At 44.6% G+C, this 14,184-nt stretch overlaps 1 protein-coding gene across 2 annotated transcripts in view; it reads left to right on the forward strand.

Moving 5' to 3' along the window:
* The window catches only part of GABRG3 (gamma-aminobutyric acid type A receptor subunit gamma3), a 434,279-nt gene extending 421,250 nt beyond the window's left edge, over nt 1-13,029 (forward strand). For both annotated transcript variants that reach the window (XM_055142221.1, XM_004617564.2), the window contains exon 10: nt 5,131-13,029. In XM_055142221.1, the coding sequence (XP_054998196.1) occupies nt 5,131-5,412 (282 nt within the window). In that variant the 3' untranslated portion in view covers nt 5,413-13,029. The remainder of the gene's footprint in view (nt 1-5,130) is intronic.
* Nucleotides 13,030-14,184: the final 1,155 nt, after the last annotated feature.

The following is a 14,184-nucleotide window of genomic DNA, read 5'->3' on the forward strand; positions in this document are numbered from 1 at the left end:
TTGCTCTAAGTATCAACTCATTTCATCCTCCCAACAGCACACTGTGCTTTGAGGAAAAGGGGGTGTCCTACAACTATCCACCAAGTTTGATCATTTTTAAGCACATCTCATTGAGGCACCTGGATTTTTTAAAACTTTTTTATTGAATCACTGTGAGATAGACCCTTACAAAGCTGTTTGTGATTGGATTTCAGTCATACAGTGTTCCAATACCCATCCCTCCACCAGTGTACATTTCTCAGCACCAGTGTCCCCAGGTTCCCTCCCATCAACCCCCACACTCTGCCTGCCTCTATGACATGTGCATTTCCTCTCTCTCTTCCTCTCTCCCCCTCTCCCTCCCTCTCTCTCTCTCTCTCTCCATTTTTTCCTCCCTCCCCCCCCTTTGAACATTGTGGTTTGCAATATTGGTACTGAAAGGTTACCAAGAACATACCTTTACCTACTTTTAATACTCAGTTCTTGTCCAGAATGACCATTTCCAGCTATTATTTTAATACTGGTCTCTTCTCTATCTTACCTATCTTTAGCCTCATACACACTTGTGGTTAGATCCAACCATTTACCAGAGTCCTCCTAACCCCAGTTTTCCCTGGCCATGGATATTAGCCTTATACTATATATTTTTTTATATTCCACAAATAAATGCAATCATTCTATATCTGTCCCTCTCCTTCTGACTCATTTCACTCAGCATGATACTCTCCATGTCCATCCATCTATAGGCAAATTTCATGACTTCATTTTTCTTAAGAGCTGCATAGTATTCCATTGTGTAGATTAGGCACCTGGACTTTTAATATCTGGCTTGGGTAGACTCTAACGAAACAAAACTTTTAAATGTGGGACCAGAAAGATAGCATAGAAGGTGCTCACCTCGTGTGCTCTGGGCTTTGATCAAATCCCAGGTGTTATACATGACCTCCTGAGCAAAGAACAAGGAATATCCCCTGAGAACTGTAAGCTATAAGCAGTCCCCACACTCACACACACACAAAAACAGAAACAGGGAGGCTGGGGAGTGAGGGGTGTGGGCAGAGGGAGACATCTTTAAAATGCCTCTATTGCAAGCTACAACATCCAACAGGAGAGAGAACAAAAGGGAATGCCCTGCCGCAGAGGCAGGATGGGGTGGTGGGGGTTGGGATGAGGGTGGTGGGAGGGATACTGGGAGCATTGGTGGAGGAGAATGGACACCGGTGGAGGGATGTAAACTAAATACAAACATGAAGGTTTATAAGTTTGTAACTATACCCCATGGTGATTCACTAATAAATTTTTTTAATTTAAAAATAAAATCAAATCTAAAAAATTAAATTAAAGAGAAAGAAAAAATGCTGATTCAAGCACTTTGATCACGTAACAGTTTTCAGACATAATTATTACATGTGCCCATGCACCACACCAATCAGTGGATTTCAGCCCTTTTATCATGGATTTCAGCCCTTATATCATAGGTGACTTTTAAGTGCAAATCAATCAGTAATTGTGTATCTGGCCCGTGTCAGCCATAAAGCTATTCACAGTAGTTTTGTTGAAGGTGAGTAGTTAGGCCATTTAACAGCAGTGGGAAGCCACAGTGGAGAGACAGTATTTGCCAGCAAATGCTTCCAAATGGCAGCAAAGATGTCATGGGAAAGGGGGTAGGGCAGGCAGGGGTGACAGAGAGGAACTGACAGAATAGCCAGAGGCCTGGAGAGTGCATTATCACACACAGCCAGGGTCCAGGGATGGAAGAAGGAATGTGGGCACCCTGAATGCCAGTGGCAGAAATGATAATCGCCACTGAAAGGAAGACTCAGGACTGGACAGGTGTTGGAACATGGGATGACCGAAACCCAATCATGAACAATTTTGTAACTGTATATCTCACGGCAACTAGATTAAAAAAAAAAAGGAAGAGTCCCTGAACATAAAGAAATTTCTACCAAACTACCAGAAAAAACAAATTTGTTTTAAAGAGGGAGAGCTAAATCAAAATCTTAAATGTTAGCACTGGCAGAGCCATGTAACCTTAAACTACTGTAGCACTGTAGCACTGCTGTCCCATTGTTCATCTATTTGCTCAAGCGGGCACCAGTAACATCTCCATTGTGAGACTCAGGTAGGGCATTTGCCTTGCATAGGGGCCAACCCAGGTTCAATTCCTTCATCCCTCTCGGAGACCTTGGCAAGCTACTGAGAGTATCCTGCCCGCACGTCAGAGCCTGGCAAGCTGTCTATGGCATATTCAGTATGCCAAAAACAGTAACAAGTCTCACAACGGAGACATTACTGGTGCCTGCTCGAACCTTAAACTGTAGCACTGTAGCACTGCCGTCCGGTTGCTCATTGATTTTCTCGAGCCTTAAACTACAATTTGAAAAATTAAAGATAAATAAAAGATAAGAGGGCAGGAGTATTTGGCCTTGACAAAAATTCACAGGAAAACAATTCACAACCGAAAAGGCACCAGGCCCAGTGAGCAAAAGCAATGAGAATATCTCCAAGAGCAAAAGCAATGAGAATATCGTCTTTGAAAATATCCAGTAGTAGGGTAGTTATCAAGTAGCCATTTGATTTGATCCATCTAATCCACTTGAAACTTAATTTATTCCCACTCTGAAGGAACAAAGGCCACTTCCATCACAAGAGGAGGCTGACAGGATGGGAAGCTGTGGGTGACAACCCCACCCAGGGTCTTTTGGCCTGTCTCCCCCCAGGCAATGCTAGTAGGCCGGTGCCCTTTGGGCATATGCACAGATGTGCCTGGAAACACACCAGAGTCCAGGGACATGTCAGGCCCAAAAGGGACATGTTAGGCCTAAACGGGTCACAGTCTAGCTGGGAGGAAGATGACTTTAGAGACTCATTAGTTACAATGTTCATTTGGGTCACAGTTTGAAACAGTCTGGGACAAGGGAGAGAAATGCTTTAAAAGCACTCTTAGGCAGCAAACATATGGCTGTTTAGGGCTTCTGCCATCCAGAGTTTTATTTCAATATTGTTAAATGGAATTAGCTGTGTTCCCAAACCATAAGGCATAAGTAGAGCTCTCTGAATTATAGGGGGATGGCTTTCAATGATGGGGGGAAGATTTGAGGTAGTTGGGGACCATACCTGGCAGTGCTAAGGGGTTACTTCTGGCTCTGCTCTCAGGAATTACTCCTGGTGGTGCTCGGGGGACCATAAGGGATGTCCAGCATCGACCCCAGGTTGGCTGAGTGCAAGACAAACGCCCCCCGCACTGTCCTATCGCCCCAGTGTCTGCTCAAGTTTTATGTTTCTAAAGGAAGATATGAAATGGAGGTTTTTCTTCTACCCAGAAACCATGGTGCTTCTTTGCCAGTGGCCTTACATCACCACTGGTTTCCTCATGAGCAGTCCCCACCCTGCCAAGCCCTCTGGGAGTCATCTTCCTTCATCATGACTAGACACTAGGCAGTACCTTGATTGGAAGATGCGAATGGATGAGCATCTGGTTGAACATCATCAACACACATGCAGTCCTTAGCTGAGAACAAGGCAGGATGTTTCCCACCGGGGCTGGATGAAAAGAGGCAAGTTCCTCAAATGCACTGGCATGGAATAAGTGAACCTCCCCTGTGACATTTGCACCCAGTCCCAGTCGGTTTAAGAACCATGAGCTGGTCAGAGTGCACCAACAGGGATGGCAAAGCTTCCAGCCAAGTCTGCTTCCTGGCCACAAAGATGGAGGCATACTCCCCTCTCTGCTGCTGCCCAAGCTGAATGATGAGGCGCCTGCAGGGCTTAGTCACACGTGGCCCCAGCACACCGCCCATCTCAGACACCGGCCATTTAAAGAGGACCCCCAAAATGCCTCAGCACTAGACAAACCCACCAGCTACTTGCTGGTATGAACTTATCCAGCTGTGAACCTGTAGAGGGAAAGAAGAGAAAGGAGTGTTATGCGTGTCTCCTTGTAAGAACAGTAAGATCCAAGATGCATCCTAATGCACTGAAAGGCAGCCGACCTCTGGCCAAGGAGCCAGCCAATCCATGGGCAGCTGGATTTCCTGTGCTCTCACCCCCATTCTAAGTTCCCTGTTCCCACAGGCAAGCCCCCAGCTCTTCCTGGGGACAGACACGGTGAAACCCAAACACACTGTGGCCCTCACAGTGGCCAGTCTGAGGTTCACTTCTTTTGCATTGTTCGGTCAGATTATCAGAAGCAGATCCTCTTAACAATTTAGTCCAGAATCTCAGGCACTAAAGGAAAGCTCCATAATGGCCCACAGAACAGGCATTCTGGTTCCTCTCTCTAGAGCACACACGATCCTCCTTCCTCCTCCTCCACCCCCCACCCCGTCTGCCCCACATTGCCTTTTTCATATCAGGATGGGAGCCTGGGGAGACAAAAATATAATTTTCCAATCAGACACATTTTTGGCAATGTTCTGAAGGTGTCATGCAGACAGACACCCCACTCTGAGAGCTAATTTCTTTTCGCTGAATCTCATGCCCCAAGAAGCTTCTCCCCTATTTTCTTATGTAATATAAGAGAATATAATATAATATAATATACAATTATATAATAAAATATGTAATTTTCTATAATAAAATATATACAAAATATATTTTAAGTAAAATATATTTTACACTTTAACAATTTAAGGAATAAAACACTCAGTGTATCTCTCCACCATTCAACATATGTTCTATTTAATATTTAAGAGAGAATATGGGCTATGTACATATTTATAAAAAACAACAGAAATGCGAGCAGGACTGAGACTTGAAACATCTAAGACACAATGAAACTGTTTATACCTTCAAGTGGAGAGACAGTTCGGCAGGTAGGGCTTTTGCCCAACATGTAGCTGACCTGGTTTGGATCCCTGGCATCCTCTAGGGTCCCCTGGGTACCACCAGAGTTGATCCCTGAGCACACAGCCAGGAATAAACCCTAGTAGCCACCAGGTGTGGGCCTCCTGCCCACAAATATCTGAGAAATGCATGTCTTGAAACTCCATTGTCCTTCACATACTGGATTTGCCAAGATTGGATGGCTACTCTCCACTGTTTGTGGGTGTGGCATTGTGCCCCATCTAGTGGACAGACAAACATGCCAGTTGCTTGGCTGACCCTTGTCTGTTCTAATGCATCTCAGGACTGTCCTTGTCTCTGCAGAACTACTCTCTCCTGGACATGAGGCCACCTCCCGCTGCAGTGATTACGTTGAACAACCCCGTGTACTGGAAGGACTTTGAGGAGGCGTGTGTCTACGAGTGTCTGGACGGCAAAGACTGTCAGAGCTTCTTCTGCTGCTACGAGGAATGCAAATCGGGATCGTGGAGGAAAGGCCGCATCCACATAGACATCCTGGAGCTGGACTCGTACTCCCGGGTCTTCTTCCCCACCACCTTCCTGCTCTTTAACTTGGTCTACTGGGTCGGATATCTGTATCTCTAAGTGGCCACTTCACAGCACTAGATCCCCACCCCCGCAACTCCATCCCCCCTTGGTCATCAGTCCTCCCCAGACCAGTAGTGACCAATCGGAGCACATGCTCACTTGCTATAAAGTCACCCCTTAACCTTCGAGCAGCGCGGAAATCCGCGGCAAATACTTGGATCGTGTATTTCGCACTCACACATGTGTGCACACACTCGTTTCTTGAGTCGTCAAGTGATTTTTTTTTCTTGCTAATTCTTGAATCTGTCCTGTGGTGATGTTTACAAACGGTGTCTGGGTATTTGGAACTAGCTGATGATTATCCTGGCTAAGAAATCTGTAAACATGCAAGCAAACATGTAAGTAGCTCTCTCCAGCCCGCCCTGCTGTCTCTTTCCTCTCCGCCTTGAGCACTAAACCCAGTCGGGCAGAGCCCCGACACTCATCCTAACTCTGGCCCCATGTCCCTGGGCCACCTGAGTTCAGTGGACCGCAGTGAGTTTTGATGCAGTCTCCCCTCTGGGACTGCTCTGGCACCATTATAGCCCACCTCCCTGCATCCTAGGCCTTGGTTGTACCTTCATTACCCACAAGTGCCCTGTTGAGAGGAAAAAATTCTGATTTTCAAAGTTCTCATATTAATGAAATGAACAGTGTTGATTAGGTCTAAAGAGCAGGAAGTGACTACTTTAGTGCACCATTGCTGACGAATGGGAGAAGTTGAGTTCTGGGTTAGTGAATTAGTTGAGCTTGAGTTAACATTTCAGCCTAAGGATTGTATCTTACCATGAAAGGCTCAATGCCAGAGTCTGGGACTGGCTGATATTATTGTGAATTTGGTGATTATCTTCATCTTGCAAATATGTATACAACATTCACAAGCCTCTGTCTTGAAAACATTCAAAGTGTGAAAGAAATGTAGATAGAATTTTAAAATTTTCTTAGTGAATCTCAATTTTCAAATCAACTTTGGATGCAAAAAAATGGGTAGTGGCTATCACCAGTGATCTATTTTGATGAACAAAACTTATTTTATACTTTGAAATATGAATACATAGCAAAATCCCAAAGAAATAGCCCCTGAAATTATTACTCTTTTGATATTTTTATAACACAAAACCAACTTGCTTCTTGAAGTTAGTTCTTTGTTATAACTGGATTCCACTATATACTTCACAAGACTCTTCAGAAGCTTCCCACTGTAGATAGGGAAAAAAATTCTACCAGTTCATTAATAATTCTTGACAGCATTGTCAAAATTTTGGTACTTTCTGTGCTTCTCATCTCTTTCATCCAGAAAATTGCATTGATCTTATTGGAAATCACAGCATTTCATCTTCATTATCAGTTATCCATACTGTTATTACTCAGAAAAGATATAAAACGTAATATAGAGAAAGTATTTGCTGGTTTCACACATATTACTGGGCACATACAGATCAGAACATGAAACTAGAAATGCTAAGTTCAATAGATCAATTTTTATTGACAGCTTCACATAGCCAATAAATGCATATATCCGAATAGAATCACCGAGTTGCCGAAGGTGGAAGCTGGACACTGTGAGACTTCGAAGCCCTTGCTGGCTTTAGAACTGATCGGCTCTGAGTAGGCTGCCAGCTGGTTGGCTGCTTAGCAAATCCAATGCTAAAAAGTAAAATAACAATCGCTATTTGTGGATACATAGGTTAAACCTATTGGCTTAAGTGAGATTTTTGCTCTATTTCTGAATTGGGCTACTAGTGGAATCCTGTCCCTTATGCACAACCCCATATTCACTCTTGGTGCAGATTTCTGGAGAGTTCCTGATCAAAGAACCTCCACAGACCCCACTAGAGCCCCAACAAGACCCCTGAGGAGAACTGGCTCTTCTCGGGGCTTATTCAAACAATATTTCAAACATTATGATTTTTCTTTCAAAAATTTTTAACCATTTTAAAAGAAGTTCTGGGGTTGGGTAAGGTACTTGCAAGCAATCCTGATTCTGTCCTCTGAGCACTGCCAGGAGTGAACCCTGAGCACAGAACTAGGACAAAGCCCTGAACATTGCTCGGTGTGGCTCCAAAACAAAAACAAGAACAATTTAAAAAGTAGTCCTGGAGAGAAGTAAATTTTCTAATAACATTCTTCTTGGGCAGAAAATGACCCAAACACATCTTTATAATATATAATTGGTCAATTTTCTGTTACAAAATTTTGGCTGATGTCTTTTGTCCCAAAGCTACTATTTGGACATGATTGGTAACCCTTGTACAAGGATACACATCTTTAGGACGCTTACTTAGCTGAGAGTCACAGGTCATGAGACCCATTGCACTAGCCTGCGTGCCTTGACCCCACCGTCTCTGCCTGGCTCACTTTGCGAGGTGAACTCTATTTACAATGGTCGGTTGGCAGTTGTGGGGAAGTTGTCTAAGTCTCTTCATTCCCAAGGTGCTGGAATGTTCTTCTGCTTCAGAAAGACTCTGCACTTGGGAGGCAGCAGCTTTTCCTAACAAGGGGTCCAAATCTCTGACCTCAATGGCTGAGAGACTCTGTCTGTCTCAGTGTTAAATAGCATTCAATCTTGTTAGCAAAAAGAGAAGGCATTTCTCCATAAGTGGATTAGATTTTTTTTTAAATTCTTGTCGAGAACCTAGAAAACTACAGTTTCTGAGATGTCTCAACACATTTTTAAGAGCAGAGACTCTCAAATACTGGACAGAGAAGGGTAATGTTACTCTCATTTCCTCTGGACCCAGCAATTACTGCCCTCAATTTACCCAACACATGCCTTAAAATAACAAACAGAATTCAAAATATATCCATCTTGTAGACTTTCCAGTCCCTGTGATCAGCCATATTTTATACCAGGCTTTATTTATCCCTTAGAAATGGAGAATTTATTTTATTTCTTTACCTGCCAGTTATGTCCTAATTTTTAATATCAAATCAGCAAAGAGCAACCTTCATGTTGGTTCTTCGACTGAAGACATGTTTGTCCTTCATAAAAAAGCATCTTCCGGTCATATCAAGGAAAATGGGGCCAAATTCAATCCATTGTTGATGAGTGTCTATAAAAGAATTTTCTAATCAAGTTCTCTGACCAGGCCATCACTTTTTCAGTAATTCTTACTAACCATATTCAGGTATGCTTTCCTCTCTGCAGAATAGCATGCTCTTTAAGTAACTGGTAGCCTGATTTGTCTCATTAATGTTTGCCCACAACTACATACATCCTTCCTCTAAAAAGGATGGAAGGGACATCCTCTCTCTAAAGGGCTAAAACACAAGATAGACAAAACCTCTTCTTTCTCAATCATTTAACCTGGCTGCCAATCACCAGAAATTTTCTGTGAAGACTTGAAGATTCCTAACAGGTCTACAACCACCACATCAGTGCTCTTAAGACATAAGTCATTTTTTTCTATTGGCCCCAAGAGAGAGTATAGTGGATAAGGCACTGGGACTGACCCTGATTTGTTCCCCAGCACCCCATATGGTCCCCTGAATATCTCCAGGAGTAATCCCTGATAACAGAGTCAGAAGTAGGTCCTGAGCACAGGGCCAGAAGTGTGCCCGAAGCCAGGCGTGGCCCCAAAACAAAAAGATACAAGACCTTCCCATTGTCTTCAGGGTCCTGCATGATCAGTGTTTTTGCTGAGAGCGACAAGTTATCGTCACATATAAGTGGCTTGTATATAAAGTTTCATCGTGATTTCCTTAAAAACAAAAGTTGGAATCAACTGAGATCAATATTTTGGGATATAAATATAGTCTAAAATGTTTCTTTTGCTCGTATTTACCTGTAGAAATCATTCAGGTTCCAAAGTTTAGCAATGCCTCCACACCGTGTTATCTATCACCATCTTCAAAGAAAAAAAAAACTGGGTCCAGCAAAATGAGACTCCTAGAATTCCTTGCTGGCTTACCTTTCATTTTCTGTGGCTCTAGTGGTAAGAGAGTGCTTGTGTGGCCCCTTAAGTTTGATTCCTAACATCAGATACCCCCAATACTGTGTAGCAACCCCAGCACCTGAGAACTCCCTAAATACTAAGAATAATCCCTTCTACTACAAAAAAATAGATCATTCTAATTAAAGGGCAAATAATGACAGTACGGGGACATCTCTGAAAATCTAAAAAGTTGGTTGTTTTAAAATATTTGATTGTTTTTGAAGACAGGAGATTCGGGCATTTGCACTCCTGTCTTAGAAAGTAGCAGTTCAGGGTAAGCCTGACCTTACCCTAAAAGTGTTTCCTAACATTCACTTCTTTCTTTTCCAATGTGTCTTCTACTAAAACAAGGCTTTGGTTTCTCCGTGTTGTCATTAAAACACCTTAAACCACTTATTACTCTGCTCACATTTAGGGGAAAGAAACAGCAAAATTTTTAGCAACTTAAATGAATCAGCTCTTAATAATTAGTTGAATAGTCCCTAACAAGTTTTTAATGGTTTGAGTTAACCAAGTGGGTTTTCTCAGATTGTGACAATAGGAACATGAGCTGGAAAGTAATTAGGGAGACAAAGTATAGATGGGTGTGTGCACACACACATACAGCAAATACTGAATGTAACGCTCAGGTAATTGAGGGAATCTGAATTGTTTTGCTTGAATTATCCAGATAATAACCTACTTTCAGCACTTCATTTTTCGCTCTTGTAAACACAACAGCAAGTTTTCTCTGCCAGGGAGCCTGTTCTACAAAGTGGGGAGATAAGAAAGGGCTCCCACAGAAAGGAGGGTCTCTATAGGCTGAGGGCTTCACACTGAGCAGCTGGAAGATTAGTAGTCAATTAAATCCCCCAGATTAGATGGTAGCTACTGGCTGATTGGGGTTGCTTTGCTTTTCCCACCAACCACTTTTCCACAAAAGGATTAAAAATCTTCATTTGCCATAAGAAAAATCCAAGCACTGTCAGATGCCAATTAAGGGGTGGGACAGGGCAAGATGCTAAGGTGCTGGATTTGATAAAATCAAACATTTTTATTGTTGACTGTTGGCATTTATAGCAGGACATATTGGAAGTGAGTTTTATCAAAGTTTTATCACATATGCTTGGCTGGACAGCGGGACTGGCCATCCTCTCTGTGGCTGTGGCAATCCCAACTGACCCCTCCAATGGTCAGCTGCCTGTCCTGTTTGCTGAGATCACAGACTGCCTAATACACCAAGACCCCAGGCGATGCCACACAGAGAGAAAAGTGTAGCAGCTTCCAACATGACTGAAAGGTAATGACAGAAAATTCACCTCACTTACTGACTGCATGTTCAGACTGTCAGGATCATCATGGCTGGCTCATAGAAGAAACTGCTGAATCATCATCCACATCATTATCATTATTATACTATTACTGTCACCACCTATCATTGCATCATCACTACCCTTGACATCATCACACCGATCATTACATCACTACCCTTGACATCACACACATCATTACATCATCACTACCCTTGACATCATCACGCCCATCATTACATCACTACCCTTGACATCACACACATCATTACATCATCACTACCCTTGACATCATCATGCCCATCATTACATAATCTCTACCATTGGCATTGTCATCACATCATCCATTTATCCCTCTCCCCATCACTGTTCTCACAATCGCCACTCATCATCCTCTATATCCCTTTTCATGTTCCATTATCAGTCTTTAGCCATTGATTCAACATAAAGGTTTAACATCTTTTTCCCAGTCAAAACAAAAGCAAAATCTTAATTAAGGAGGTAATGGAGGATGTGCCACTAGTTTAAATCTGTGCTTGCCTAAATCATGCTAGAACTTCTCTTTGTTCCCGAAGTGCCACCTACCCTGTTTCTACCAGCATTTAAAATTATTCTGCCACATTTTTATTTGTTAGTTTCCTCCACTATTTTTGTTTTCACTGCACTTGACTTTTTTAGATCCCCTTTTGTAAAGGTAATATTTCAATCTGCTAGGAATTCTATTCCCTGAAATGGATGCATCTCTGAACACTGGAGGGTGTGTGAGCCCCGAAGGACAATCAGTGTGATTCTTACTAGACAATTGCCCTAGGCTTTGATGTCCGTTCATTTATCTGGAGGGTTTTATTCTGTGCAGACTGTCTAGAATATCTCATCCAACCATTTTAAGAGACATGCTCAATCATTCTTGACCTTCAAAATAAGCAATCTTGTGCCAGTTGACAATGTTTACATGTTAATATGCTTGTGTAATTACACCTCTTTCCTTATGCAAGAGGGACTGAGAGAAGGGTTTTGATCCTCATGAGCACATGTGTGAGGACAGATTCTAGTAGAATGGCAGTTCTCAGAGACGGGGCCTGGTGACCATGTGTCTACGTGCAGTACTGTGTATGTTTGTGTCTTATGTTCCATGGTCATCCGGGACAACCTACTCATCTGTGCTTTGCTGTTTCCATCCCCCAAAGTAACAGAAGCAAGTAGGAAGGGGCACTTCTGCTTGGTGTCTGTCTATGGGAGTCAGGATAGCTGCTGGCTAGGCCTTTGGGAAGGCAAGGGAAGAGAACAAGACCAGAGCAGGGAAGAGACAGTGACTGACAATCTAAATTTAATAGAAATTGAGAATACTTCTTTTTTACTTAAAAAAAAAAGTCAAGCTTCAGCTTAAAGTGGCAGATGAGTTTGTTCTGGGATCTGAATAAACACTCCTCCTGAGAGCCAGAGCCTCATTTTCACCCCGGGGGCCCATGTGAGCAAGTTATCTATCATTTGTGCTCTGGATCCATTTTGCCTAATGGAATCGAAGTCATTCTCGAGGTGGGGGCATGGGGTGGGCACAGGGGCAAAGGTTTCTGCGGAGCTGGGGGGAGCAATGGAAAGGCAGCAGCAGCTCCCAGGAGCTGGGCGCTGGGAGTCCTCCCCAGCTGGGGGAAAGTATGCAGGTACAGAGGAGGAGAGAGACTTCCGGAATCTGAACTCATCCTGCAGAGGCTGTGATGGGGACAGGCAAGGTCCCTGAACTCACTGGAGCCCTCACCCTTGGTCCCCAGTGTCCCTGGAGTCCTTCCCCAACCTCTTCCCCACCCCACCCTCAACGCTAGTCAACCAGCTTGTGGCGTCCTAGTGAAATGGGGACACGCCTGCGTCCCATGTGCCTTGGTGACCCGGGTGGCAAGCACCCAGCTTGGTCTGTGCATCCTGCAGAACCACCACCAAGGGCCACACTCTATGGCCACGCCCCCTTATGACCACGCCCCCAGAGGCTGTGTCCCTATTGGCCACGCGTCTTGAGACCACACCCCTTGGAGACTGTCTTTGTTGGATGTGCCCGTGGCCACGCCCCCGAGACTGTGTTCCTATTGGCCACATCCCTGAGGCCACACCGCTGGAAGCCGTGTCCCTGTTTGGCCACGCCCCCGCTGGCCATGCTCCTGCGGCAGCGCCTGCTGGGCCGGGCAGCCTCTGTCTTTGTACTGGACCTTTGTACTGGGAACACGAATAAACGCCTTTGTTGTCAGAAAAACTCTTCGAGCTGAACTTCTTCCTGGACTGGGACCTAGGGAGCAAACTCTGGGTCACCTTACTGCCTCCCAGGAGTTTGCCTGGTCGAAAGTGGACCAGGACAGCAGTCTGAGTGCCCCTGCAGAACTGACCCTAAATGTGCTTCGTGCAGCTATACCGGTCAGTGCCTCCCCCAGCGTGGACTGAAGGTCAGGAGTGCATTTGGGGCCAGCAAGCAGGCAGCGCGTTCCGAACCCCACAGTACAGCAGCTGCCCAGCAGTGGCCGGAGGGAAAGGGGTCTGTGCTCCACCCATTTATTTAGCCACCTCTTCTTGGTAGACTCTGTGGTCTGTACCTCTGAACCCAGGATGAGTGGTGCTACAAGCTGGGGTCCATCAAAGAATTGCTGCAAAGCTGTGACCACGTACTCCTGGTCCCCTTTCTCCTGCCACTGTGGTCACGTGTCCCTTGATCTGTGCCAGAACTTCAGGCCCTGTCGGAGAGAAAGCCAGCTGGTATGGTGCTGGGATCAGTGTATGTTAAGATGTTTACACACAGGCCGCTGGCTTTGCAGGAGGCTGGCCAGGGTTCCACCCCCTGGCATCTCATAGGGTCCCCCTGGCTTCCTGGAGGGTCCCAGAGCTGGTGAGGAGTGAACCCTGAGCAAAGAGCCAGGAATAAGCCCTTCAGCCCCAGGTTACGACCCCCAGAACCCCCCTACACATCCCAAACACAATCATTTAATTTGTTAGTGCATCACAAAGAAAGCACTGTCTCTGTCACTATGTTATGAATAAAAAAAGCCAAAACCCAAACAAAGGCAGCCTTGCTGGCAAGAAAGCTCATGCTTGGTGGACGGGAGCTGGCTCAACACTGTACACCTGCGAGTGGGGAGAAAGCATTTCAGTGTTGGAACTATGATCTCAGGGGCTTCAAAATGCCACTGTCCAATGGCTACATTCTGATGGCAAGTGTCAAAACCTTGATAGGGGCTGGAGAGATAATACAGTGGGTAGGACATGCGCACAACCCTGGTTTGATCTCCAGTATCCCATATGGTTCCCAGAGCACCACCAGGTGATTCCTGAGTGCAGAACTAGGAGTGACCCCAAAGCTAAAATAAAAACTTAAAAAATAAAAACCTTGAGATTAGTATACATCTGAGACATCAGAAAATCACTCAGTTCATTTTAAACATATTTCTTTTGAGGGTTGGAGTATGTGGGGTTGGGGGGAAATATCTTCCATTTGACCCTAAGAAATGTGTTGAACAGCACAGCACGGCATGCTGAGGTCAGCTCTCCTTAGCAGAGGTCCACAGAAATCGGTAAAGCTACTCTCAGCT

Source organism: Sorex araneus, chromosome 6, assembly GCF_027595985.1.
Source record: "Sorex araneus isolate mSorAra2 chromosome 6, mSorAra2.pri, whole genome shotgun sequence".
Taxonomy (NCBI): domain Eukaryota; kingdom Metazoa; phylum Chordata; class Mammalia; order Eulipotyphla; family Soricidae; genus Sorex; species Sorex araneus.